The sequence below is a fragment of the Raphanus sativus genome, chromosome 7 (genome assembly GCF_000801105.2).
Source record: "Raphanus sativus cultivar WK10039 chromosome 7, ASM80110v3, whole genome shotgun sequence".
In the NCBI taxonomy this organism is placed as follows: Eukaryota; Viridiplantae; Streptophyta; class Magnoliopsida; order Brassicales; family Brassicaceae; genus Raphanus; species Raphanus sativus.
Window position 1 is genome coordinate 5,951,967 of NC_079517.1, and position 27,943 is coordinate 5,979,909.

The following is a 27,943-nucleotide window of genomic DNA, read 5'->3' on the forward strand; positions in this document are numbered from 1 at the left end:
AAAAAAAATGTTTTATCAGGTTATCTATTGTTAGATGCATGATCTGATATTCTTGTGTAATAAAAATTTTAAAAGGTTATTACAATGTTGTTGATATGACTGATCGATGATTTAACAGATCTTGAACATGAGTATGCTCGATACAAAGGAGTCACAAACGATACCAAGCACATAACTCATCTTACAAACAAACAATTGGCAAACCATTAAAAAAAAGGGAAACATTTTTTCTCATATAATTAGTATAGGATGATCTTCAAAAAACACAAACTCGAATCAGTAAGTGGGTGGTGAAGTAGCGGGACAATGGTCAGGACGGAAAGCCAATGGACCAGCGGCGTAAATCACAGCCTCGTAGTTGGTCCACTTGAGCCTCTTCTCTTCATACCGGAGGGAAGCACCATCGAGAGCATTGTTAATGTTGGAGAAGAGATTGCAGTCCTCACGAGGAGAAGAGACGAGCTTGGCACGGCAAGCGTGAAGAGGATGGTCCAAGAAATGTGGAGTCATTTTAAAACCTTTGAGCTCACCGTAGAAATGGCCGTACGAATCAGTTTGAAAGACTTTGTAGAAGCTCACTTGTTCCCTGTGGTTCTTGCAGATGATGCTGATTTTAGCTCCGGCTATGGGTTCTGCTCCGCCCAACGACCATGATCCGTATTTGTCGCACGATTGACAGTACACCATTCCTTCCACCGCCGCTTCCACGGTTTTCACGGCGGGATATACGGTGGTTGGAGGAGGAGGAGGAGAGTAACCGTTGGCCAAAGTCACCGCTGCAATGAGGATGACGAGAACGGAGAAGGACATAGCTCGTGCGTCCATGTTTTCTGTAGCTTTTGAAAAGGTAATATGTATCCTCTGTTTCTTGTGATTAAGGGGAGAGAAATACACTTATATATATAGAAAGATATAAAGACTAGTGTTTTTATAATTATTTGTGTAACTAATTCACAAAAAATTGTAAGCCGACATTGTATTAGACGTGAGTGCGACTAATTGAGGAGATTAGTCGTCTTGTATGAAAATGGAGGCAATGCGGCTTATTACGTGATTGCCATTATATTTATGTCAACGGTGTATAAATTGAAGTATTGTTCGCCTAATCTCTATTCCATATCTTCTTAAGAGAGACCCTCATGAATATTCAAACCGGGAAATAAAATTGAATATATAAACAAACCAGATCAAATAAAAATCTTTTAAAAATAATTAGATATGTTTCGGAGGAAGCGAGGATGATGATGTATGAAGGAAGTAGTACTACGCCGTTATAATTTTTAAAGTCTACAGGACTCTCTCTTTGCTTAAATATGAAAAACTAAATAACCTTTCATCTCAAATATCAAAAGCCTTTACATATTGGGTCCTCTTGCAATGAGAATGTCCCCATAAGGCTGTGTTTGCTCCACCTTGATCACTCCGCGAGTGGCTAGCACTGGAAATATAACACCATTTATTAACTCAGCTGAACTTTCAGTGATTCGTGCTATGGTTATAAATTATGTAAACTAGAAAGGAAGTTGCATATATAAATAGTACCACAGGATTGGTAGAAGAGTTGAGCTGCAGCGTTTCTTTTCATTCCAATAGCGAGTTTGTTAAGAGATTCCACTTGAGCAGCTCCAGGTGTTTCAAAGTGCGTCTTGAGGTGACTGTGTTTGGTTTTATACATCTCATCACCCATTGCCATTTGAATATATAGATTTTTCAAATAATAAAGATTCTCTTTACCTTTTGATGCTATCTGTTATCTTCTCGTCTGAGTGAGTGGTCACTGGCTTTTGAGTTTGTGTAGGTCCAGTCTCAGCTAGTACTTCTGTAAAAATGATTGCGTAAAGAGAAGCCAAGTCAAGATTTATAGTTTGATGTTTTTGAAGGCTGTGCGATCAAGAGGAAATGAGAAAGAAAAAACGATTTTTACCGTTATCAGCTGTAAACCCCTTTTCAGGTAACATTGAAAACTCAAACTCATAAGCACGGTGCTCCGACGTTCTGTCTTCCGCTACTGGTTCGAGTCCTCTTCTTGGCGAGGAATGTTGCCTTTTTCTGCTGAGCCTGCGACTGTTAGAGTTGATTTCTATGTTAATGGAAGCTGCCCCACGTGCGGATGGTGTGCTGCTAGGTATGGATCTCACGTCATCTCCTGGAGTTTCCAAGGAAAACAAATAAACAACGTTACAATATCAAGCTATTATCTGATGACTGAACAAAAAAAAAGGAGAAGCTTTTAACCAGAATATAATGGTGTAACGCTAATATCGGCAGCAGACTTGCGGTTATTATTTTCAGCGCTTGCTCGAGATCGAGCCATCAGGCCTTCTATTGAACCATCTTTCTCAGCGAGAGCGTTACGAAATCTTTCTGCGGGACTACCAAGATTTTGGAAGCTTGTCTCAGTGCCCTGATGCTGCATACATCAAGACACAGTAAGGCAGGATTTGTAATTGTACCTTTCTTTTATTGTTAATAAAAAAATTCAGGAAATGATATCCTTCCACGGCTTACATGGTCTGTTTGGTCGTGGTTTTGCATTCTCTCCTGGACAAACCCTGGAGATTGCTCCGCAGAGAGATCAGGGCGTCCAGTCTCTGCATCGGCACTACCCAATATCAGAATCGTCTCAACAAGGAGAAAACAATAGAGCAGCAATTATGGATAGAGAAAGAGACCAGATGTAGAGGTTTGAAGAGGATGGGTGCATTTTGACCAAAGTTCCATGAGCTGAGGTGGGTACGAACCGTCCACATGCTCTTCAAAGAGTTGTGTAAGTGGCAGCTTCATACGCTTAGTAACCTCAAAACTTGGGCTGGCGGGTCCTCGAGCCTACAAGATAAAATGTAGATGTTAGGCGAACATGAGCATCAGTTATTAAACTAAAGGCCAAGGTGTACTAATTCGTACCTTTCTCTTTTTTCCCCTCAGGAGAATGTGAGAAGTATCCTGGAGCCATGACTGGTATTGATTACCAGCGATAATTGTCTGCTCATAATCCATTGCTGAAGTAGCTGTCCTTCTTGCTCTTCTTTTTGTTGGCCGTGGTATATCTTGGTCCTACATGCAGAACAAAATCCAATTTCCATTTGTTTTCTCACGAGATCAAAGTATCCCACCAAGTGATAGAAAATACCTCTCTGTCCGGTATGTTTTGTTCCCCCGTCTGCTCAGCAAATGCATCCCTCCCCTCCTCTTGTTGCTCCTGCCGCAAAGGGCTTGTGGGTTTGCCTCCTGCACATGGCTACAGGTTAGTAAATTCGTTCTGTTCTGTTTATGAAGCTCAGTGTCTTGTCAAGGCTACTACAGAAGTACATTCCCTGATCAGATTCATGACTATTATACTAGAGGTTAGCTCAAGCCATTGTTATTGGATTCAAAACTAGGCACAATTTAGAAATAGAAAACAATTTCACCTTTGTCTCAACTTCATAACCCCATTCACTTTCAGTAACAAGATCTCACCATTCTAGAATTGAAGGAGTGACATAACTAGTTACCTTCAGAAAAGTCATGATGACGAGGTGGTGATGGGATCAGCACTGGGGGTATTTGCGCGCCTTCTGGTGGATTGAAGTTCAACTGAGTTTCATCATCTCCTTCGATGTCAAATCTGAGAGGCCATTAGAAAGCAAAAAATGAAAACACAGAACAGAAATGAACAAATTATCACTAACTTTCTGCTGCCAGATGAATGAACGAATATACAGAAAGAGTGGAACGCTACAAACCTCTAACTTCAACAAAATTATGGAATTGGAATAATATCTGTGAATCAAAGACCAAAGGTAGACAGTGGGATAGAAAACTCACCTTTCAAAACGATCATAGGTCTCAGTATTAGTCTGGTATGAAGCATGATACTCGAAGAGTGTGATATTCTCGGCATCAGCTGAGAACGTTACAGAAATTGACAAGCGCATTCACTTAATAAGTTAACACCCACATCATATATTCATGAAAGCTACGTGTCAGGATACAAACCTTGATGGAAATGCTGTCCAAGATCTTCTTGCTCGTTGACATTGGGTTCATCTAACCGCTGAAAAGTAGATGAAGCCACACAATGAATTAGATTAAACTGAAGATTCACATGCGTATTTTCATTGGTTGACATTTGACAAGAAGATGAACACTACGCGATCTATTCACACTATCATTTACATTTTGTATGTATCCTTTTCCACAATCCATAGGTTTGTATTCACGCTTCACAAAGAATTTTCTATTGAAGAATTCATACGGGGTCTAGAATGAGGCAACTAAATAGATTACATGCATGATGAGTTATTAGACCAAGTCTTCAGATGCACTTTATGCGCCAACTTATTTCCTCCATATAATGAAAAATGAAAAACGACCCAAAAAAGAGTCCTTTATTTATTTTTTCAACATAACCTAAGGTTTCTTAATAACTCAATCTTTTATAAGGGAGTATATATATTGATAAAGTTAAAGAGACGTAAAAGGAAAACAAACCGCCACAGTCATCTAATGTAATAGTAGACAAAGGGAGTTACCATGGAGATATAAGACTGCTGAAAATCCATGAAATTGGGAAATTTGGGTAACTGACTCCGAGTCTGTTCAACATCCCCAAAATCAGCTTCTTCCTTCTCAGGCAATGTAACAGCCTCTTTCCTGCCAAACAAAATCATTTATAAATGTTCTTTGGGGGTTTTTCCTTCAGATTCCGCATAACGACCGCAAAAAGGCCGCAAAACGAGAAATAAGAAGAATACCTGGCGTGGGTTCTTCCTTTGGGTAGTAAAGTAGGATCAGGAACAGCTTTTGTGCGCCAAGCTCCATTAATTTCCACCTGTGAAGATAAAACTCGTACGTGTGAGAGAGAAACCCACAAACAAACAAAACCCAAATAAGGGAATAATCAATTTTGACGGGGGGAAAAGTGTGATTGACCAGAAGGCGAGTGACGTCATCTGCAAATCAATGGAAAACCCCAGAAGATATCAATCAATACGAGAGGAGAGACTAATAATAATATTAAGAGTGAATCGAGAATGATTGAATCCGAAATTTTACCGAAAAGGAGCTTTACTTTCCTCTCATATACGATCACAACCCCACCTAACGAAACGATGACACAAAGACACAGAGAATCATCAAATCCAGAATACGAAGAACAGAAAAAAAAAGTCCGATAAGCTAATAATAATAATACCCATCAAAATCCCAGAAAGTCTGAGAGCCATTGGAACCGACGGATTGAGAATCTCTTCGCTGTGACCAACAACAACATCAAAAAAGGAGTGGGGGGGGGGAATCAACGCTCGTCTTCATGGGTTAAACAGAAAAAAATTAGACCAACAGATCATCTTCGCTCACCAGATTTGAATGATATCGAGCTTGTTCAGCTTCTTCCGATTGATCTTCGCGTGCAACGTAGCGGCCATCCTTGAAGAAACGACAAAGAAAAAAACAGAGGTTAGAGATTACACTCTTGATGAACGACGAGATCAAACAATGGGAACCGGAGAAGCGATTGAAGCGTGAACAAACGCTTTGATCTGGACGAAGAAGCTCACCATCGCGATTTAAAAAAAAAAAACAGATAGAGCTTGTGACTCACCATATCTGACCTAACGGAGCTTTCCGAGCTAGAAGCTGATGAGAGTAAAACATTGCTTCACCTCACGAGCAACCCAGAAACAGAGAGAACCGACTCGTCGCGACTATTGAGTCTGGAATAAGAAAAAAAAACAAAGATGAATCTGCGTTTTTTATTATGTGTGAAGCTGTATCTGTATATTTATGAAACCGCCATGAGAGTATAAGAAGAGAAAAGCTCACAGTGATCAGAGGGAGAGGGAGGAGCATGTCATGAGCACTGCTAACGATACGCCACTGTGACTGAGAATTTCACTAGTAACCCTCTCATATTGTGACACGTACGTACAATATAAATAACCGCACGTGACGCTAGAGGAAATAGAATTCGGTTATCGTAGCTGGACCCCACACTGTCACGATCAAGCTCTGCACCCTCAAGTCCCCCAATTTGCTTTTACACTGCCTGCCATTCTACGATGCGACAAAACGACATGTAGTTGATACTTGGAAAAAAAGAAAACGGACGAGTGTTTATTCACCGGCCGGCTTTTTCCTCTCCCCGTAGCTTTTGCATCGGATAATCAATTGCACAGGACGGAAGATTATCATGTCGGAGATAAACCGAAACGTCGCCGTCATCGCCCTTGCTAAATCAAAACGACGCCGTTAAGGTCTTCATCGCCCTTGCTAAATCAAAACGATGCCGTTCAGGTCTTCATCGCCCTTGCTAAACCAAAACGATGCCGTTCAGGTCTTCATCGCCCTTGCTAAACCAAAACGGCGCTGTTCAGGTCTTCATCGTCCTTGCTAAACCAAAACGACGCCGTTCAGGTCTTCATCGCCCTTGCTTTCTCACCGCTACTGCCTTTTCTCTTCCTTATTCGCCGGACGAATTCTTCAAATCGGCTTTGACGTCTCTCCGGTCCCGGAAAACCTCTAGGAGGACGGAAAAATGCCATTACCGTCCTTTGTGCTCTCATATCCTCCTCTGCCATTAGTTTGGAAACTCCACCTTACACTCCTCCTTCCGATTGACGATTGTATTGTACATCGCCGCCGTGGTCTTATGTTGTGCTTGACCTAGGCGACACCTCGAGCGACTAGTCAGTAAGTTCGAATTTCCCGCTTCAGTTTTCTGTTTTTGGACTGGAGAAACAAAACAAACCTAGAGCCCATTATCTAATGGGCCCATGAATGCAATTATTTTTGTAAAACCGACTTTGTAGTTTTAATTAAGACCGTTGATATTATTTTGATCATATCTTGACCGTCAATTGCTTAGTAGGAAATTGAGAAAAGGAAAGGAAAGCTTGTAATTAGATCACAACCGTTGAAATCTACCGTATGACATGAATAATATCTTCGCCGTCAAATTCTTAATAGAAACAAAAATTATCAAAAAGTAAACTCTGTAGACTTCATCACGACCGTTAATATCCACCTGATGAATATACCCTGACCGTTAATTGTTGGTAGGAAAAGTAAAAAAAAAGGACCAAACGGGGTCGTAGAGTAGAGGTGACTACTGACTGAATCGATCAAACCAGTAAATTGACTTGTTGACAAACGCACATAACTCAGGGTGATCACTTCTACTCTTACAAATGACAAGGATATGTACCTGCTCATATCCCGAATGAAAGATTTTCAGCTGGAGAAGCTCGGGACCCAAGTTTACAACAGACGGGACTCGGACTGCTGGATAGCAGGTAGAAGATCACAATGTCTTGGCCGGTGAAGGAAGCACAAGACAGAGTCTGAGCTACCTCGAAGACTGATATTCTTGCACCATTGTACAGCTGATCATAACCAAATATGCAATCAAGATGAAAACACTTTCTTTCTTATACAAGAAGATGATTGTACTACTATTAATTATGCCCTGGGACAAACAAACAAACTAAAAAATCTAGATGTTTTCGCAAAATCCAAAAGGTTTTGTTTCTTCTCTTGAGATTTAAAAGTTATCAGCTCCTGTAAGTTTCGCAAAATCATCTTCTTTAATTGAACCTCTCTTCAGTTTCTTCAGTAAACGATAATCTCTAGCCATCTCTTCTTCGTATTCGGCTGTTTGGATGGTTTGTCTCTGTTTTCCTGTTAGCTTTCTTTTGTTAGAATCTGTGGTAGCACAAGAAGCATTAACCGCCTTTTCCGGGTTCTTCTAATGCCTTTAACCCCTTCTTATACACTTCCCGGTCCTTCATGGCTAGTGAATGAATCTGAATACATTGTAGCAAACTAGCAATTACTCAACACTCTGACAACCAGCGAGAGAGAGAGAGAGAGAGAGAGAGAGAGAGAGAGAGAGAGAGAGAGAGAGAGAGAGAGAGAGAGAGAGAGAGAGAGAGAAGCATGGGAGTTTTCTTACAGTCGGTATGACATCGGATACTTCCTCAGAGCAGTTTTTCTCTTGACAAGAGACTCCTCTTCTCCGCATAAACACTACATAGTCTTCTTCCTACACACATATGCAAGTAGATTTTTTCAGTTTTCCTTGCTCTGCTATGTAACTACGGAGACCATCAGGCACAATAGAATATAAAGGTGATCAAAGCTAAACCTCGGGAAGTAAAAAAAAAAACTATAGACCTAAGCCCAGCTCGAACTTCAACTCTGACAGGGTTCCTAAGCCCACCCTTGGCCAGCTCTTCAACGCCTTCTGTCTGTGTAGCTGAGAAGAGACCAGTCCTCCGTTTTTTTTTTTTTTTTGAATGAATGTTAAATTTTATTCATCAAAAAAACCTTATTACATCAAGTGTTTACTGTTTTACTTTTGCAACCAGAAAGAAGAAAAAGCAAACCAAAATCAAACTTCAAACCCTTCAAACAAGCTCCAACTTTCCTTTTCAAACTTTACCAAAGCTACGTGATTCTCCTCCTTAAAACCCCATTAGAGAAAACCCATTTGGGACAAAACTCTAATGGGGAAAAAAAGTAAGACATCACACAGCAAGGGAGAGACCAGTCTTCCGTTGCTTTGGCAAGCGAGAGATAATGCTATCCACCTGCTTCTAGAATCCCATCTCCAATAGCCTATCTGCCTCATCTAAGATAAGAATCTACATGCGCCAAAAAAAAAGATTTTAATAGATACCTCAAGTTGCTTAGACATCATAGCCAGTCAAGAGAGGCTGAAGAAAACTACCTCGAGACTTCTGAAATCAAGAACATCATCCATTATATCTGAAAGCCTACCAGCCGTGCCAATCAAGACATTGCATCCTTCTTCTTCTATAATCTTCACGTCAGCTCTCACCTCTCGACCTCCCAACAAGCAGCACAGACTTCACATTTGGCAAAGTCGAAACAAAGGGTTTGCGCCACGTTATATATCTGGCGTTGACAGCTCTCTCGTTGGCGATATAATCACTCCCGTGACCTGTAATATGATCTCAATAATATGCATCAAACCTAAACCATAAATCAAACTCCATAAAATCGAAAAAACCAAAGAATGCAAATTATTGGACCAGATTGTTTCCCCTTAAATTTTGGTTTTGAACTCAATTGTCTGTTACAAATCTATTAAACAGGAAGCTGTAGAGGAATTATATGAGACAACGAACATAGTTGTGATCATAACACAGGTGGGCTAAAACTGTTATCCTCTTTCGCTGCTTACACATGTTTTCGTAATGTCTTTAATTTGAAGGAAATCTTGTTCTGTGCGGTATGTTTGACTTCAAGAAAATAAAACAATGGCTAAGTTTATATTACACGTGACATGCAATGCACAGCATTGTCCGTTGCAAACTCTTCCTCGTATTACTATTGGACGTGATGTTGGAATCTTGGATGGATTCTTGAGCGGCTGTTGATGTGTGGATTTTTCAAAAGTTGTATAGGCCATTTGTTTCAAGGTTTTGGTCCGGTTTTGTATTTGGATTGGATTTTGCAGACCCATAATTTAATACTGAACCGGTTACTGACCCGGTCCGGTTTCTACTAAAGCCCCCTAATAAAACAGATGACTCCGGCCTATTTGTTTAAACTCTTTCTCGGCCCATTTTGAATGATGTATGTAGGTAGATTTGTAGTTAGGGGCTGGGTTCTCTGACCAACCCGCCCGGCTTAATCTGTCAACCCCGCAAATCAATTTTTTATTCTTTATTCAAAATTCTAATTTATAAAATTCGTAAAGAAAAAATTGTATATTCGTATCTATTCTGCTTAGATTTGCAGATAATCTACAGATTTCAAAGATAATAATAAATTTAATAAATAATTAATTTTATTATATATTAGTTATTTTATAAAAATATTATTAACTGTATATTTATATTTAAAATTATATAATTTTAAAAATGTTTTATATATTTTTACTATTTTTTATTTTAAAAATGGTAAGTTGACGAATATACGCGACTGAAGTTTAGTTGATTCTCAATCCTATCATTTAAAATCCATTCAATCCAGTGTTGTTAAACCCGGACCGAACCGGCGGTTGGACCGGGTTCAACCGTGAACCGGATACCAAGCCGGGTTGGGTTAATGCTAAAACCCAACTAACATTGAACCGGTTAAAAACTCATATTGAACCGTTAAAAATTCAGGAACCGGCGACCGAACGAACCAGCAAAACCCTGGTTCGTATAGAAAACAAAAAAAAATTAAAAAAAAAATTAGTTTAAAAAAATAAAAATAGGATTTGTGATAAACTGTAATTCATAAGGTATTGTCATATTCGACGTTTTTTTTCTTTTGAGTCCCCGACGTCTCTACAAGACTGCAATTCACAAGGTATTTTATACTTTTGTGTCTTTGATGTCTTTATAAAACTTTTGTGATGTACTAAGCAATAGAAAAGAATTATCAATAAATATGATTTCCACCAAATTCTAACACAGAAAAAAATAACTGTCACAATGAAAATAAACAACCGTCGCAACTTTGTACTAATGTGTATAATTTTTTTTAAAGGTGATAAAATTTATAGTGATAAAAACCTAGAGAATAAACTTTAAATGTGTTTTTTCTATTGATTTAGAGTTGAACTATTAGATTTTTTATTTTTGTTATTACATTTCAGTTTGCTATTTTCTAAAATATGCATATTATATACAAAATATTATTAAATTCAGTTTAATACATCAAACCCGGTCGAACCCAATCGAACCAGGTCGAACCACATTGATCCATGACCCAAAAATTTTCCGGTTCGCTCGCCGGTCCGGTTTTAAAAACACTGATTCAATCCATATTTACATCCTTTTGTTAATTTTTTGAATTGATCTATCTAATGGATCAAATGGGACGAGACTCGTGGATAATAACTTAAATTTCGAGTCTTATTTGTAAAAAAAAGTCATTAAATTATTAACAAAATCGACAGTGTTCTGATAACTTTTTAATTATATATATAATCTATATTTTTATCAAATATCATGACAAATTATATGTGGTATCGATAAATAATTTTACAAATAATTTCATTATGAAACTTTCTTTATAGTATTTGATTGATGGAATATTATGTATTTACAACATCTTTTATGGACAAATTCTTTTTACTCATATAACCACAATGAATGATTATGCATGTAGAACTCTAAAACTTCTGATAAATTTACTTTATACTATAATTTACTAAAAATTACATCATCTTAAAATATCATATGTGGACAAAACCTTTAAATCTTGACCACCGTACAAAAGTGTTTCCACAATTCCCCACTAGGAGCTATCATATGACGATATAACGATAGTTGAACAAAAAAAAATGACGATATAACGATAATTTTATGACGATTTTGTGAATATTATATTAGTGGTTGTAGTTTTTTATTATTTGATTTTGTATATTTAAAAAGAAAAAGAAAATGAATGAATAGAGCTATTAAAGACCGGCATATGGGTTCGTTCGTTGTATCGTATCCCACTAGGAGCATAAAAACTAGCAAATTGCAACGCGTTTCCAGCTAGATTTTAATTGCATGTCCTTTTAGACTTTTTCACATAATAAAATTTCGAATCAACCAAATTAAAATAAACCCACATTCTAAAAATTAGTAGACCATTTGAATAAAATAATATACCACTAGGTTAGTTGGTTATAATTAACTAAGAAAACAAGACGGAATAAAATAAGATAATCCCCCACTTGATCAAAACTAGTAGCCAATGGAACTCAAGTAGGCAATAGTTTAAGCACTCCTGTTTTTGCTTTAGGTCAAATAAATTATTTATTTATGTAACTGCACATGCTAATCAGGCCTAACTAATATTTCCTGTTCTATAATCTCTTCAATATATACAATTGTTTTCTTCTCAAATATAGTTCATACATAAAAACTTAATTATGAGAATAATATTGATTCCTAGTTCAGAGCATCGGCATCTTAAAAAATGTGGATACAAGGACCAAGGAGGAGAAAAACTTTTAATTTATGTAATGTCTTGTGAGAAGTTGCCAAGTCTATCGTGTTGATAATATTTACGAAATATATTGTAAATTTAAATTACGAAAGCAAGTTACAAAAAAAAACTATATTGTGAATTCAAATTCATTTACAAAACAACACAAAGGGCGAAGACACAACATGAATATCAAACAACAAGCTAAAAATTAAACAACACAAGTCACAAAGTAACATATTCAAATTGAAATATGTTATTATGTACCAATCCTAAATCCGTTTTTTATGAATCCCTCCAACAATATTTTGATTCCAACATAAATCTACGAAGTCCCAAACAAATTTTCTTCCATGTGATGATCGATAGAAACATCCAAAAGAAAATACTATTAAGAAGAGAAAAATAGATACATAATTGCAATTAATAAAACTATTAAAGACGAGATTATTGCCGGCTGGTACAGCTTCTAGCCAGAGACTGAAGGTTGCACCGGACGATAGTATCAACGAAACTAACAGTCTCCTCCTCCGTGTTTCCCGGTGGTACATCGACGATGTAAGACTCCACCACCACGGTTCCTTCGTCGTCTGACGCGTGAAGTGTCGTCACCGATCGGTAGTTCTCCAGCCTATGGTCCCCACCCACGACGCTAAAGCTTATCACGTGACGCTCCTCGTCCAAGATCTCTAGCCTCTCGGTGCTCGATACCGCCGGGAGTCCGGATACGACCATGACCTCCCGGAGATCGCCGGCGTGGAGCCCGTCTCCCTGGACGATGCGGCACTGCCTGATGAAGTTCTTGTAAACTTTAGGATTATCAAAACGACGTACTAGGGCCCAGACAGACTCCACCGGCGCGTGTATCATATGCACCACCGAGGAGCAGCACTGGTCCGGGCCAACGTCGTGTGTGTGGTGCATCGCCACGTGCTCCGGCACATGCATACCGCGCGTGAGACATACTCGTCTGATCAGACCATCGGTTTGGTCGTGAGTCTGCAGCGTGTGGAAGCCGTTCGGGGCGTCCGAGCCGTGATGGAGCTGCACCGGTGATCCCATCTCTGATCTCTCTCCCTCTTCTTATTCTTCTTCTCTCTCTATGTGATGAGTCTCTGATCTGAATGAGAAATGATGGATTCGTATATATTGGTTGATGAGAAAAGAAGAGAGGTCTTTTGATCTTGTTCGCTGTCGGTTGTCAAGTTGGTTTTGTTTGAGAAATTTAAAAAGTGATGATCAACTTTAAACAATAAGATACGAACATATTGTGTATTATATATATATATATATATATATATATTTGTAGAAAGATAGAGATAGCTGGGAATGTGAGGGATTTGTGTGTATATACACTCATTTGTGCGTGTATATGTGACCATATGATACATTGCAACCATCTTATCTCCCATGATTTTTTACCTTAAGACGCCTCCTTCAATTTCCTATAATATACCACCACATACTCCAATGAATATTCCCCATTTTCTGTCCTGATAAATTTATATTGTAGAATCTACAGAGTTCAACTAGATGATTCCCAAGTAATTTACTTCTGTAAGAAAAAATGATACCAGATTTCATTTTAAAGTTCAAATCATGTTATAGTAAAGGATTTTCTATTTCTATTAAAATATTACTAATTGTTTACATGTTAATATATTCTTACTAAAGTATATATGTAGAAGCTGTGAGAGGAAACGTGTACAATTACCAGTCCAGGGAATGAATGATGAAGATTTAATCACTATAACATCCTAGAGTTAGTTTTACCGTTGAAGGAAAAAAATCGTGGCAGTAAGAAATTATCAGAAATGACAATGGTTCTAGGCTAGTAGGCTTCTAGCTATATACCAGACCATATGGTAAGCAACGCATATGAAATCTCATTAACCGGTTGTGTTAATCACAGTCATGCATGATAGCCAATTAGCCATGGGCATGGCTAAGTAGCTCAAAGCCACATACATGCATGAGCACACGTGCATAAACAGATGTTGATGGGTGGTCTGTCACATATGTGTTAAGAATGTTGTATGTATATGTGGTATCTAAACATATATAAAGTATATAGATGGAGAGAGAAATTGGGAGGAAACTAGGAAGGTGAGACCTTATCAAAGAGCTTACGCCGGACTATGCAAGTGGATGTTGCAACTTGCAGCCTTCTTTGGACATAGTTTAGGTGGAAGATTATCCTTTCCCTTCTTTTTTATTTTCTCCATTTCTTTTATTCTTGTTGCCATTTTAATATTATATTATCATATAGTACAAAGGTTGTTGCATCGCGACTTTGTATACAATAAACATATATCTTTCTCTAAAAGATTTCAATCTTCTTATTATACGACATGGGCATGATACTTTACATCAAGTTTCATTATATAAATGTATATAGACATGCAGCTAGTGAGAAGCTAATTTTATTTTGTAAATATGTGTAGGAAATTGTTTAGATGTTTGATGATCGGAATCGAAACTTTTTTGTTTGACTAAAGATCGGAATCGAGACTAGTAATGGTATATTTTTACTAAGGGTTAGACTATCCGGGATTCTTAGGATGGAATTCTTACCAAGTTAAGAAACTCTTTTTTTAACTTCCGCTAAAAATCCATTCTAAAAACTACGGATTAATTATGCTCTTATAGTTGCTAAAGATACTTGAGCTCTTTAATGTGTAATGTATTTAAAATATTATGGGAATTCCAAATAGTTCGATTTCTGTTTATCTTTTGAATTTTCAAAAAGACAAAAGAGAAGAAGCTGTCCGAGACTTCTCTTGGAGATAATAACTACAACAAACTTCACTGACCAATTTGTCTGTATTCTTTACCTTTTGCTCTTTTTTGAACGAGACACGTTCTTTTTCTAATTATTACTTCAGAATATCGACAAGCTTTGTTTTGAGATGCAACCATTTACCCATGTTACACACAACATACGAATATATCTTCGCTGTGGACGAATCAACATCTTAAATTAGAAGAATCTTACTTGAAATAGACTTAGTCAAGTTCTAAGAATATCAAATTAATGCAAGATTAATACATGCGTTAACGAACCATAAGACAATTTAACAACTGTGCTCATACTGTTTGCATAATAACTGCTGCTAGAAGTGGATTATCCCAGTTTATTATATACAAAGAGGGTCTAGCTTAGCATCATTAACTTTTCTTTCTGGTGAAAAAGCATCATTAACTTTTGGGTCTGAATAACAACGAATCACCTAACAAATCGCTTGACTTGATATATAGCTTTTTTTTAGTTGTTTGCTAATAAAAAAAAAACTTGATCAGAAGGTTGGCCGAACTACTATTATAAATTTTATCCTCTCTTGCATAATGTTTAACTCAACCAACCAAAAGTATAATACTGTATTGTGTATCCTAGTTTTAAGCATGCCATGATCAACTGTTACAGTTAACAAACGTATGTATAAAGCGAAGAGGTAGATACCAACTGAACTCATGAAACTTAAAACCGGGTGGATTTGATGAGCTATAAATCCTCTCGCAAACTGTTACTATTGTAATCGGCAGCCAAAGCTGACACCTTGGAGTCCTGCATGCTTTGCATGTTGTTGTGAATCGATCATCTTCGTTGTCTTCACATTTTGGCAGTGCGTAACTTGACACTTGAGCTCGGTGAATCGCAACTATCTTATGTATAGTTGCGTATCAAGTGGAACAGTTTATTCGTCAAACATGTTCTCAAGAAAACAGAGGAAACCGGTAGAACTAATTTTCATCGCAACCATAAATATAGGCCAATCGCGGTCCTTCACCAAACACATTTAGGCCCATTAAGTTCCGGACATTAAAGACCATCAGGCTTTCCACTGCCAAAATTTCCTCTTCTTGTTGCATAACAATAGACTCTTAAACAGAAATAAAGTGTGTAACACTACAAACTTCTCTCTGTTACTATATGAAACGTTATCTCACAGTATATACAGTTCTCTTTTTTAAAGAGGAATTATCAGAGTATTTTGAGGATCTCTATATCAGTAAAAACTTAGATAAGAGTCTCAACAGTCGTATGCGATCAAGCCATCAAGGCAAAAAAAAAAAACGAATCCAACGCCATCCAACTGCACCCCACCGTCTCAGTCCTTCACATCCAAGAAACTCAGATCGAAGAAGTCATTACCATTTTGTTCCTCGTGAGGCGGGGGAGGCAATCCGTAGCCTGAGCCAATACTTGGCAGCGGGGGCAACCCAATATGTAGCTTTCCAGGTTCAGACATTCCACCGGCGACATTGTCGTCCAGGCATTGGTTCTGGTTCGCGCCTGTAAAAATGTCGCCGTTTAAGTCACCAAGAAGCTCAGCAACATCAAACATCTCCGCAGCGTCCCACTGATTCTGATTCATATCCTCAGGCCAACCGTAATCTGAAACAGAGAGCGAATCCGACTGTTTCTGAGAGTTGCTACCTACGACTATTTCTTGCTCCTTGTGTTTTTGCTTCTCCTCAAGAAGTCCAGTCCAACACCTCTGTTCAAACTCGCTTAACCAATCCATGCCTGGATCATCTACCTTAAGGTCCCTCTTCATCTCTATTGCACTCTCATGGACGTCATTCTCCACACGATCCACAGGCTTAGCTTCAGATAAAAAGGAATCTCCATCCTCTGTTTTCACATGAACAACGCTGGGAGTCTCAACCGTACACACCTCAGACCGACTCGAAGTACTAGTCACATCAGACACAGAAGACTGAGGAAAATTAACACGAGCAAGCGGACCATACATAGCCTTAGCCGCCTCGTCATAAGCAGAGGCAGCTTTTTCAGCAGTGGGGAAAGTGCCAAGCCAAAGCCTGCTTCCTCTATTAGGCTCTCTAATCTCAGCTACCCATCTACCCCAAGTCCTCTGCCTAACTCCCCTGAAACTACATCGACCGTTCTCAGGTCCTCCTTTCCCTTTCATGCAGCCTTTCTTCGAACCTTTAGCAGGTACTTTCCGTTTCTTGCTGGGACTCTCTTCTACCGTGTCGTTGTACTCTTTCCACTTCTTAAGCCTATCAGCCACGGTAGTACCATCACGCCTACTTCTCGACTTCCTTTTCTTAGACGTATCCGGTTCAGTTCTATTGATCTCTCCGCTATGATCGTACACTGCCATATTTGTCTCAGAAGCAATAAAAACCTACAAAACGACAACACTTTCATCTCAGTACACGAATCCAAATGTTTATATTTTACAATAACTGATTCTATAGATACGATCTCACACAAATTTGATTCGAGAAACGCTAAAACCTAATTAACCTTTTCAAGTGCCCATTTCTCCAATCTCAGCTAGACCTAATGATAAAACAGAAGCCCAGAAATCAACATACCTAATTGGAGGGAGAGAACTCCGAAATCGATAATCGAATGATGTATCTGAACGTAGAAGAATCGCTTCCCTCGTATCTTCTCGCTCAATGGACTTTGTGCGTTAACCTTTCTCAGGATCCTTGTTCGCGTCTTCTTCACTAGTGATCTCTTTGGTCGGAAAAAGGTTTTTAATCAGATATCGAAAAGGTAAGGCCAGAAAGATCGAGGACTATTTATAGCCTTCTCTAGATATTTCTGATATTTATCTGCCTAATATTAGTGACGTGTCGAAATTTCATTCGGTCATATTCCCTGGTTGACGAGTGTCCTGAATCTTCGCGAACCATCCGAAGCGCAGCTGTTTTGATATAGAAAAGTAAAAAAAAAAACTTTTATTTTAAAAGTCTAATGGATAAGATCATACGAATGACATTATTTTAATACTTTCGAATTTTAAAATTCATATTTTTGGTGCAAAGGGTTCCCCAATCTACAGACCGGGAAAAAATACAGCGGCTGTCAGGTAAACAAAAAGGTATTATCCATTTGTGTATCTAAAAGTCAGTAAACATTAAATATTTTATCGACATAATTAAAGGTTTATATGTATTAGCTAGAGATGTGTCAACTGGTGAAGCTCAGACTTGGGTGGCTCAACTTCGACCAGAGCAAGAAGGGTTGTAAAGGAGTCGCAGACAGCCATAGCCTTTGCATGTGCGTCGTGTGTCCTTTTGATACCATGGCCACTTCATCCACTACGTGTCTCTAACGCCCACTGATGATGTCTATCTACGCAATTGCCTACGTACTCGTAAGCCCATTTGAGCTACTTTTTCAAGTCCCATTTTCTCAAAATTGCACATGAGCCATCTATGAGCTTTCGGTCTATTAAAAGCCCATTAAAGTTCAAGTGGATTTTGCTGACTGAACTTTACCCTGTTCGAAGGGTCATTGTCTCATTGACCTTATGATATAGAAGAATTGTTCACTTCCTTGCATTTTTTTTTTTTAAAATAGCATAGTCATAACGACCGAGTCTTAGATGCCTATATTGCCAGAATGATGCCTTGGTTAGATAAACAGAAAAAACATAGGAAAAGAGAATTTGAATAGAGTTTGTGAGAGGATATAGGAGAGGATGGGAGGCGCAGGTAACAATATCCAGAGGAGTTTTCGATGAAGTAGCTCAAAGAGATAGTATACCAAAGGTGGTGGAGAGGATCTTGCACCACCAGAAGATATTTGGTCAAGAGGAAATTGTTGAATCAACATGGGGAGTTATAAAAGAGGGGAGAGTTGGGCTTTTGGTGGGGGGTATATGGTACGGGGGGTGTAGGGAAGACCACCTTCCTCTCTCAGATCAACAACAAATTCCTCACAGAAAGCAATGACTTCGACGTTGTTATATGGGTCCTAGTCTCTAGAAACCCAAATGTCAAGAGGATCCAAGAAGAGATTGGGAAAAGACTAGAGCTCTACGAAGAATGCTGGGAGAAGAAAACAGAGAATGAGATAGCATCTGTCATTAAAAGGTCGTTGGAGAGGAACAAGTACGTGCTATTGCTGGACGATATGTGGGAGAAGCTGGATTTGGCGAGCATTGGAATACCTGATCCGAAGAGAAACGGAAGTAAGATTGTATTCACCACACGTTCTAACGAAGTTTGTGGGAGCATGGGGGTAGATGTGGAAATAGAAGTAAAACGTTTGATGTTGCGGGACGCTTGGGACCTGTTCACTATGAACATGGAAGAGACATTACGTAGCACATAGAGATATTCCCGATGTTGCACTAAAGATTATGAGAAGCTGCAAGGGGTTGCCGCTTGTTCTCAGTGTCATCCGCGAGGCGATGTCTCGCAAGAATTCGATCAAAGAGTGGCGTGCTGCGCTTGGTGTGTTGTCTTCCTCCGCTGCTGAGTTCGCACGTATAGAAGATGTGATTCTTCCCATGCTGAAATTTAGCTACGATGAGTTGAAGTCCGAGACGACCAAGTCGTGCTTCTTGTTCTGCGCCTTGTTTCCTGAAGATTATGAGATAGGGAAAGATGAGTTGATAGAGCATTGGGTGAGTCAGGGGTTTATAATTGGTTCTAAAGGTATAAATGATCGGGGTAACGCAATCTTGGGCACTCTCATTCGTGCACAATTACTCGAGGAGAGTGGATCCAGAGAACACGTGCAGATGCATGATGTGGTTCGCGACATGGCTCTGTGGATATCATCAGGATGTGGTGGTGATCAGAAACAAGAGAATGTTCTTGTTGTGAAGGCCAATGCTCAGCAAAATGTTGCTTCCACTTGATTCTATAAGAGCGCCTTGAACCAAAATGTTGTCATAAAAGCAGAAGAAGAGTGGCTGAAAGGGCTTCAATGGGAGGTTGAAGCGACTAAGGAGCGGTTTCTCCCAAGCTATGAAAAAGGTTCGGGTTTGTTTTTGTACATAGATGATGGATAGATTCTACGTTGATTTTCTTTGTTACATATCTCTCTCATGCGCTTTTCAATTGTTTGTAGGCATTATTTGGAGGAAACCTTCATCCTCCAAGACTTGCGTACGCGTGGCACATTTCCCTCTGGCTTTGCTTTGTGCGTGCGTGAATTGTCTTTAAAACTTCCATTTGCTCTACTATGTATTTCAATCATGTTTGTTTGTTTGCTTGATTCTTTGGAACCTGATTACTTGAGAGCCAAATGATTTTCTTCTTTTTTTTCTACTCTTTAATGTGATTGAGAACTATGCATGAAACCCAAATCTTGTGCATGTGTCAAGAAATAGTTAATAGATATGACGAGATGGAAATAGTTGTTGAGAGTCTTAACTTAGACGAGTACTTTGATGAATTCGACAATCCTATACTTAGTAATATGAAAATTATATATCTCTGTTGGTGTCAACTATGACATTGTGCTCAAAAAATCAATTTTCTTTTCCTTGAAACAATAGTAATTGAACAGAGAGAACACTTATATATGGACTATGGTAGACATTGAACTCTTCCATTATCTATGCAAACGGAAGCAGGTTTATCTATCTCCCACGAATACATTTAATACAAAGCAATACCAAAATCTGCATATTCTTCTAGAAGTGGTAAGCCACTTTTTAATTCTCTCGATAATGACGACGATGATTACTAGCAAAGAGGTAGATCATGAGGGGCAGCTTCAAGAGTCTCCAATTCTCCAACACCGTTCTCGACCAGAAACGCCATGCCAAGTCCCCATTTGATATGAACGTCTAAGTGACAGTGCATCAACCAAACCCCTGTTTCATTTATCCCAACCAAAAAAACATTATTTTCCCAATATCATTTTGTAACAATTATTACTACAGATGTTTAATAATCGGTAACTTTTGTAACATACCTGGATTATCAGCCACGAATCTGATAACAGCCCATCCGTTAACAGGAACAGCCACAGTGTTTCTAAGCGGAGGATCAACTAGGTTAAACTTCGAAGTATCTTTCTTGGGATCGAAGTTACCAAACCCTTCAGCGACAATGTAGAAATCATAACCATGAAGATGGATCGGATGATTCTCCGACGTAACAATGTTCGTGTCCTGTAACACAATCTGAACTCTAGTTCCGTACTTGAGCTTATACAGTTTAGTACCCTTAACCGGCTGAAACAGAGCCCGGCTAATGTTATTTCCGGTGTAATCGAATTTAACCGGCGGTTTAGCTGGAAAGTCCGTTGTGAAAACTCCGGGAATACCGTTGGTATGCGCTTGCAATAGCGAGAAGTTCGACGGTAGAACAAACGAGACGTTGTTCATGGAGGCGGTAAACCGGGTTCCGTTTAAGCCTTGGCACCGGTTTTTAGGAAAGTTCTTGGGACAGTTGTCGAGACCCAAACCGACGGTGAAGAACAAGTTCTCATCAATTGTTTTCGGTACGACGACGTTACGAAGAGATTTGAATTTTCTCGAGAATGACGTCACGGTGTTCGTGTCGTTGAAGGCAGGCAAAGACGGTTTGATTGGTGGAGAAGTTCTTGTCGTGTTTCCGTAATTGAGAATCGCGGTTGTTGTAGTGTTGTCAAACGGTGCGTTCTGTGCGCTTTGATATGCTCTGGCTGCTATGTAATAGCGTTTGGGCGTTTGGTCTGCGTTTAGAAGTACGTCGGTGGTTTGGCCTGGACCTAACATAAGGACATTTGTGGTGAATGGCTTGAGGTAGGATGCGTCGGCTCCGACCACGGTGAGTTTGTGGTTAGCCACCGTGAAAAATAGCGGTTGGTTTAAAGCTGCGTTAATCACTCGTAGAAGACTTGTTTCACCTGGCTTAACTGGTACTACAACTGTCTCTGCAAGTTGCAAATGTAATGTATTATAACGTTTTTCACAAATACTTCACTAAGATATCGTATACTATATAGTTTTTATTGTTACCTTTGTTTGAGCAATTATAAAGATCACCGGGTTGGCCATTGATGGTATAAGCATCGGATACATTCGGAGCAGCTCCGGTTCTAGTAGCTTGGTTAATTACATCAACCGGATTTGCATTCCACCATTCCCCTGATACAAAGAAAATTGCCATTTTTTATTTAGCACATTGGAAAATTTGACAAAATATGTAGCTCGGGGACAGAATTGTTCTGGTTTGGCACGGCATATACCGAGTACGAGAGCGGTTTGACGGTCTGGTTTAGGAAAGGGAAAAGAGGAACCAGAGGCTGGGTGGATGATGAGTGCACCGTAGACGGTGGCTCGGAGCCATGAGCTATGCGCGTGCCACCACAGTGTCCCTTCTTGGCCTTGGATGGTGAAACGGTATGTGTAGCTCTTTCCGGGTCGGATTGGGCACTGGGTCACGAATTCAGGCCCATCAGCCCATCCAGTTCTCATCTGCCTCACACCATGCCTGTCATTCCATTAATTTTTGTTGATACATATACAAAAACAAACTTAATAATTTTTAATCAAAGTTACAAAGTGAAAAAACCTTATGATAAATAAAACGTTTTTAAATAACTTATTACGGCTAATTTCATATCACTTCGTAAATTTTTATTTGTTTAAAAAAAAAAACTTCTTTTGTGGTTTTTTTTTTTTGAACTTTTTCTTTTGTGGTATTGTTTTTTTTGATAATCTTTTGTGGTATTGTTGTTTCAATGAATATATCTGTTACTGTACCCTACCAGTGGATGGTGATATTGTAACGGGCACGGTTGAGGACTTTAACTTCAAGAGTGTCACCGTCATTGACTTCGAGTGTGGGTCCCGGAAACATTCCGTTAACGGTGATAGCATTACGGGTCTTGCACAGCCTCTTCACTGGTGTCTCTTGTATCTTCACACACACGCAAACAAATTAATGACAAATTGACAATTAGTTATTAACGAAAACAGTTACGTGTTAATCAAACATGGACATGCAATTTTATTTTAGTCAAATGAGAACGTACGACGAAGTTATGGTGTTGAACTTTGGCGATAATCGATGAAGCGGAGAGAAGGGAACAAAAAAAGAACAAGAAAGAGAATGTGTGAAGGGTAGTCATCGTGTGTGTTTAAGACTTTTTTGCTAAAATGTAAATATCATAAATATGAAGAAAGAACTTACATAAAGACTAGTTTCAGGTCTATCATGGCAAAAAGAAAATAAAAAACATGATAGAACTAGAGTTTAACTGATTACAAGAAACAAGAACTAGCTCAGCCACAAGATCATAAGGAAACTGAAAGACTTCCTGCTTCTTCTAGCTGAGATGATGTTTTTCATCTCTTTGTTGATACCATAAAACACCAGTGCAGCTGATAGAGAAATCTGGTTGTGAACCAGATTGTTCCTTTGCTTCCAAAGGTGAAATATAGTAGCTTGGACAGCTAACTTCCTCAGCAGAGTGAGGCGTCTAGACGATGAGGATCTTATCCAAGAAAGGAGTTCGGCCCAGTTTGTTATCGCTGTAGCAGGTGGGCGACATCGCAGTAATACTTCCTTCCAGACTTCGCTGCTGTACACACATGCTAGAAGCACATGGTCTCTGGTTTCAACATGATTAGCACAGAATGGACAGGAAGGAGAGACTTGCAGTCCCCATGAGGCGAGTCTTGACCTCGTCGGGAGCCTGTCATAGTTTGCAATCCACATTGTGAAGGAGTGCTTGGGTATTCCGCCCTTGAACCATACCACATCACACCAGTCTTTCGTCTCTTGTCTTGGTCGCATCATCTCCCAAGTGGTGGAGGACCTGAAATCAGTAAAAGGAAGATTACCAGCAACCCATTCAATCTTATCCTCTACATCAGGTAATGGCAATACAATGGTTGTAAGATGAGAATGAAAATCAACTTCCTTCTGAGATCTTGGATGAGGTAGAGACCAGTTAGTATCGATGATAGCATCAGCAACAACCGCATTTCTTCTAATTCTCAGTACTCTCGGACCAGCCTCTCCTATATAATTTATCAGTTGCCCCATTGGAGTCCAAGCATCAAACCAAAAGCTGGCGGTTTTGCCATTTCCTAGAGCTGTTTTGCAAAATTGCAGAGCCAGCGGCCTAAGAGCTAGCAACTTCCTCCATGCCCATGAATCTGAAGCGTTGTCGTCAATATCCCAAAATGAAATTGCATTTAAATTCTCACTCCAATGCCAGTCCACCCACAAAGAAGGCGATTTAGACAGCAGCCTCCATATAAATTTCAAACAAAGGACCTGATTCCAAACCATCAAATTTCTTATGCCTAGGCCCCCTTCCTCCTTTGGTAGGCATACAGTCTGCCATGCGATTTTGGATATGCCTCTTTTTTCAATATTTCCGGACCAAAGGAATCGTGAGCAGAGAGACTCGATCCCTTTAATGCAACCCTTCGGGAGAATGAAAGCAGATAGCCAGAAGGAGACGATGCCTAGTATAACCGTCTTGAGCAATTGTAACCTCCCTGCAAAAGAAAGAAGTTTCACTGCCCAAGATTGGAATACCGTCGTTAGTTTGTTCATCAGCGGTGTGTACTCTGATATCTTTAGCTTCCTGCTCATGAGGGGCAGACCTAGATATCTTATAGGAAGCTGTCCAGGAGTGAAGCCATAACCCATAATAGCTACAGTTTCGCTTTGATCAAGGCCTGCTGTGAAGAGCTCTGTTTTGGTTGTGCTTATTTGTAGACCTGACCAAGAGGCAAAATCATCTAGACACTCTGTTATCCCATGTAAGCTGTTGCTTGAGCCATCGAAGAAGACCATAACATCATCGGCGAACATCAGATGTGTGATTTTAAGCTCCCGGGTTCTTGGATGGTAGCCTATGTTTTCTGCTTCATAGCGTGATAAGAGAAGTCGAGATAAGCATTCCATTGCTAGGACAAAGAGATACGGCGAGAGTGGATCACCCTGTCGGATTCCTTTGGTACTGTTAAAGAAGCCTCCTGTTGCCCCGTTAACAGATACCGTAAACGAAGCCGTGGTTAAGCATTCCGTGACCAGCCTGATATAACTTTCTGGTATGGCTAAAGCTCTCAGCGCTGCAATAATAAAATCCCAGCGCACACAGTCAAACGCCTTCCTCAAATCAACTTTAAGCATTCCTCTAGGCGAGATAGCTTGTGTGTTGTAGCCATTAACAAGATCAGTTGCCAGCAGGACGTTTTCTGCCAAGAGTCGTCCGGGAAGGAAGGCTGATTGAGCATTTGAGACCATGAGAGGCAGAATGTCCATTAGCCTTGATGCCAGTAGCTTTGCTATGACCTTATAGACGGTGTTGAGACATGAAATGGGTCTGAAATCAGTGGTTAAGGAAGCATTAGATTTCTTTGGAATCAAAACCAGATTAGCAGAGTTCCATTGCTTCAGTAAATTCCCAGAATGGAAGAATTCCAGAATAGCTTCAGTAACTTCAGGGCCAACAATAGCCCATGTTGCAGTGAAGAACTCCGAGGAATAACCGTCCGGGCCGCCTGATTTATTTCTGGGTAGGGAGAAGAATGCACTCTTAATCTCCTCTGCAGTGAATTCTTTCTCAAAGTTAGCAATCTGACTTGCAGAGCATTTGAAGTCAAATAGCAGGTCGAGGTCGCTTTGTATAAACATCTGGGGAGTCACCTGGCCGCCTAACAGATCAGAGAAGTAGCTATCGCACAGCTTCTGTATGCCCTCTTGAGACTCAACTCTCTCTCCTGCGTCTGACAGCAGAAAGTGGATATGATTCTTGGCTTGTCTAGTAGCTGCATAACGGTGGAAGATTCTCGAGTTACCGTCGCCACAAGATAGCCAGTTTATATGGGATCTCTGGAAGAAGAAAGAAGTCTCTGCAACTGATAACTCCTCCCATTCTTTGAGTGCCTGAAGCTCATTTGCCGCATTCGTACTGGTGGGGCGCGCAAGCGTTTCAGATTGTGCTTGGAGAAGCTTCCCATGCGCCTGCTCCGTTTTCTTTTCAATGCCCGAGTAGTTCTGTCTACTGAAGTCTCTTATATCTTTCTTCAAGAGCTTCAACTTACGAGATAGGCGGAACATTGCTGAACCAGTTACATTATATGAGAACCAACTGAGGCAAATCATAGACAGGAATTCTGGGTTCTGAATGATGAAGTTGTAAAATCTGAAGGGCCTCTTTATTCTCGGTCTATCCGGCTCCAGTGAAATCGTAATGACGGCATGATCAGAGAAGTCTGGTTTACCCACAAACGCGACGCTTGATGGAAATACAGAGTACCACTCATCATTGACCAGGCTCCTATCAAGTTTCTTTGCCAGCGGAGTAAGCTTTCTCTTGTTCCACCAAGTGAAAGTTGTCCCCCTGAAATTAAGATCATCCACATTAGCATCCAAAAGGCATTGATTAAAGTCTCTTATTCTTTTATCACTATTTAAAGTAGGAGTTAGAGAGTGCTCGGAAGGATCTCTAATCTGGTTAAAGTCCCCAATAATGAGCCAAGGCTTAGAATCCATTCCAGGGGAGGATCCTAGTGACGAAATTTCCGACCAGAGAAGCTTGCGTTGAGCTGGGTCATTAGAAGCATAAACTGTGGAAATGATGATCTTGGACTGAGGTGTGGAAGGCCATACAACCTCTACCGTGATCATCTGCAGGGACTTAGAGATAATGGTGACTAATAACGAAGGGTGCCAAACGATCCAGATTTTCCCGAGTGGTGAGAAGCCGTAGTTTCCTTCAGCAGACCAACCCGGAAATAACTGAGGCACAAATTTATTCATCTTGAGCTGTTTCACATGCGTCTCAAGAATACCGCCAAAAAGTGGATAATTTTTCCTAGTCCATTTACGTAATCCGTTGCGGTGGCTATACTTATTTAATCCGCGTACATTCCAACAAAAAATGTCTGTAGCCATATATCAAAAATGGGTTTTGGGACTCCTGCCCCGGTTTCCTTTTTGGCCTGACTGCTTCAGCCCATGAAATTTCTTCTTATTCCGCACAACCTCGAAGGCCTCATCGTGTAAGTTGAACTCCCCCTCTTCAAGCTCAGAGTCTGATGTTTCCACGTCGGAAGAATCAGATGGGAGATCCGACTTCGAAGACTTAGACAGTACAGAGCCGCTACCTTGTCTTGTGATCCGGAGATACTCAGGAGTAGCACTCGTTTCACCAGTTTCAGTAGTTACACCGGCCCCCAGCTTAGAGTTTAGGACGATCTCAGTATACTGGACCTCGGGTGTGGGAGCAGAAGTGACAGTGTTCTGCGCCACTATAACGTCTTGCTGCAGAGGAGGGATGTCTTTGCTTGTATCCACTGTTTGGTCAACTTGTTTCCATATCTGCTTCCCTCTCGACTTGCTACGGCGGGTCTTCTTTTTTACTTTCTCCTTCTGCTGTTTTTGGGGACAGTGGAGAAGAGTGTGGTCAGGGGATTTGCAATGCGTACATGACTTCACCGCTGCAGGGCATCTCCTAGTAACATGACCTATCTCCTTGCAGCATTCACAAACCGGCGGCATCCAAGGGCTGGAGACTAGTACTCTACTGATCTCCCCGGACTCGAACTGCACATTGACCGCTTCCGGTAGAGGCTTCCGCGGGTCTATAACTGTAAAAACTTTTGCCACCTCAAGATTGGTTTTATTTGCAGTGGCAGGGTGAAGAAATTTTGGGTGACCTACGAGTCCCGCGATCCTCTCCAAACCGTCCTCGTTGAAGAACTGAAAGAGAACCTGTCGGAGCTCGAGCCAAATAGGAGCAGAGGTGAGCTCAGGTTTAGTGGGCACAACCCCCGGTTCCCATTTATCCACAAACATAGTGAGAGATTGGAGGAGGGTTTGAGTGAGTTTTGGAAGAGGAAGATTGCTATTTATAGCGAAAATTACATGCGAGTAATGTATTAATTTATGTGGAGTTTGGAAAAATTAGGTTCTAATTATTCAAAAGAAAATTAAATTTACCGGTCACCAACATATTAAAGTGTCTTTATCAGTTCGTTGGCTATGTTTTTTTGCTTCCTTTCACATTTTTCATTGAAAACCACGGTTTCAGTTTTTTAAAATCAACATTAAAAGTGTATTTAGGCAAAACATGTAGTTGACATAGGATTAGATTAAACACCTAACGCAAAAATAATTCCAGTACCAAATAAATCTCTGCATGTTAGACAAAGAAAAATGAAAACTGCAGCTAGTATAGTATCCTTGAAGTTTATTTAGCTGATAAAAATTGCTGCCAGAAAAATTAGCTAATAAAAACAGTTGATATTAGAATAAAAATATTAAAAGCATGGAACATAATTTTATGAAT

General features: G+C 39.9%; 7 protein-coding genes across 7 annotated transcripts; 1 reads left to right on the forward strand and 6 right to left on the reverse strand.

Annotated features, from left to right (window-relative positions):
* Window positions 1-42: 42 nt before the first annotated feature.
* On the reverse strand, window positions 43-873 carry LOC108816581 (non-classical arabinogalactan protein 30). The gene has a single exon (XM_018589150.2). The coding sequence runs from the start codon at window positions 823-825 to the stop codon at window positions 277-279; it is 549 nt and encodes a 182-aa protein (XP_018444652.1). The 5' UTR covers window positions 826-873; the 3' UTR covers window positions 43-276.
* Window positions 874-1,172: 299 nt separating this feature from the next.
* Window positions 1,173-6,763, reverse strand: LOC108816152 (sister chromatid cohesion 1 protein 1). The gene is made up of 20 exons (XM_018588720.2): window positions 5,806-6,763; window positions 5,585-5,696; window positions 5,341-5,409; window positions 5,177-5,235; window positions 5,038-5,082; window positions 4,915-4,934; window positions 4,737-4,813; window positions 4,515-4,635; window positions 3,979-4,036; window positions 3,808-3,886; window positions 3,495-3,607; window positions 3,131-3,228; window positions 2,905-3,054; window positions 2,673-2,826; window positions 2,509-2,591; window positions 2,236-2,410; window positions 1,925-2,146; window positions 1,735-1,819; window positions 1,543-1,655; window positions 1,173-1,438 (listed from the first exon to the last, which is right to left on the reverse strand). Exons 2-20 carry the CDS (start codon window positions 5,635-5,637, stop codon window positions 1,356-1,358), a joined length of 1,857 nt encoding a protein of 618 aa, XP_018444222.1. The 5' UTR covers window positions 5,638-5,696; window positions 5,806-6,763; the 3' UTR covers window positions 1,173-1,355.
* Window positions 6,764-12,111: 5,348 nt separating this feature from the next.
* Window positions 12,112-13,176, reverse strand: LOC108817198 (abscisic acid receptor PYL5-like). The gene has a single exon (XM_018589839.2). It carries the CDS (start codon window positions 12,979-12,981, stop codon window positions 12,367-12,369), a length of 615 nt encoding a protein of 204 aa, XP_018445341.2. The 5' UTR covers window positions 12,982-13,176; the 3' UTR covers window positions 12,112-12,366.
* Window positions 13,177-15,821: 2,645 nt separating this feature from the next.
* LOC108814960 (dehydration-responsive element-binding protein 2A) lies at window positions 15,822-17,466 on the reverse strand. Its single transcript, XM_018587614.2, has 2 exons — window positions 17,266-17,466; window positions 15,822-17,072 (listed from the first exon to the last, which is right to left on the reverse strand). The coding sequence occupies exon 2, from the start codon at window positions 17,046-17,048 to the stop codon at window positions 16,029-16,031; it is 1,020 nt and encodes a 339-aa protein (XP_018443116.2). The 5' UTR covers window positions 17,049-17,072; window positions 17,266-17,466; the 3' UTR covers window positions 15,822-16,028.
* LOC108815263 (putative disease resistance protein At5g05400) lies at window positions 17,306-19,886 on the forward strand. Its single transcript, XM_056990930.1, is given in 6 exon segments — window positions 17,306-17,337; window positions 17,381-17,452; window positions 18,378-18,552; window positions 18,554-19,012; window positions 19,014-19,668; window positions 19,763-19,886. Coding segments are annotated over 5 exon segments (1,275 nt in total). The 3' UTR covers window positions 19,551-19,668; window positions 19,763-19,886.
* Window positions 19,887-20,362: 476 nt separating this feature from the next.
* On the reverse strand, window positions 20,363-22,778 carry LOC108816206 (laccase-12). The gene is made up of 6 exons (XM_018588774.2): window positions 22,664-22,778; window positions 22,397-22,548; window positions 21,875-22,119; window positions 21,645-21,773; window positions 20,615-21,559; window positions 20,363-20,513 (listed from the first exon to the last, which is right to left on the reverse strand). The coding sequence occupies exons 1-6, from the start codon at window positions 22,757-22,759 to the stop codon at window positions 20,383-20,385; spliced, it is 1,698 nt and encodes a 565-aa protein (XP_018444276.1). The 5' UTR covers window positions 22,760-22,778; the 3' UTR covers window positions 20,363-20,382.
* Window positions 22,779-26,550: 3,772 nt separating this feature from the next.
* LOC108815258 (uncharacterized) lies at window positions 26,551-27,450 on the reverse strand. Its single transcript, XM_018587902.1, has one exon. The coding sequence runs from the start codon at window positions 27,448-27,450 to the stop codon at window positions 26,551-26,553; it is 900 nt and encodes a 299-aa protein (XP_018443404.1).
* Between the last annotated feature and the right edge of the window lie 493 nt (window positions 27,451-27,943).

Coding starts and splice junctions, on each gene's coding strand:
- LOC108816581 (XM_018589150.2), bottom strand. CDS start 825: ATGGACGCACGAGCTATGTCCTTCTCCGTTCTCGTCATCCTCATTGCA.
- LOC108814960 (XM_018587614.2), bottom strand. CDS start 17,048: ATGGCAGTGTACGATCATAGCGGAGAGATCAATAGAACTGAACCGGAT.
- LOC108815258 (XM_018587902.1), bottom strand. CDS start 27,450: ATGTTTGTGGATAAATGGGAACCGGGGGTTGTGCCCACTAAACCTGAG.
- LOC108816152 (XM_018588720.2), bottom strand. CDS start 5,637: ATGTTTTACTCTCATCAGCTTCTAGCTCGGAAAGCTCCGTTAGGTCAG. Junction 5,083..5,176: donor ACTTTCTGGGATTTTGATGG/GTATTATTATTA, acceptor TCGTTTCGTTAG/GTGGGGTTGTGATCGTATAT. Junction 2,147..2,235: donor CGTTACACCATTATATTCTG/GTTAAAAGCTTC, acceptor TGGAAACTCCAG/GAGATGACGTGAGATCCATA.
- LOC108817198 (XM_018589839.2), bottom strand. CDS start 12,981: ATGGGATCACCGGTGCAGCTCCATCACGGCTCGGACGCCCCGAACGGC.
- LOC108816206 (XM_018588774.2), bottom strand. CDS start 22,759: ATGACTACCCTTCACACATTCTCTTTCTTGTTCTTTTTTTGTTCCCTT. Junction 22,120..22,396: donor TACAATATCACCATCCACTG/GTAGGGTACAGT, acceptor ATGGAATGACAG/GCATGGTGTGAGGCAGATGA. Junction 21,560..21,644: donor TTATAATTGCTCAAACAAAG/GTAACAATAAAA, acceptor TGCAACTTGCAG/AGACAGTTGTAGTACCAGTT.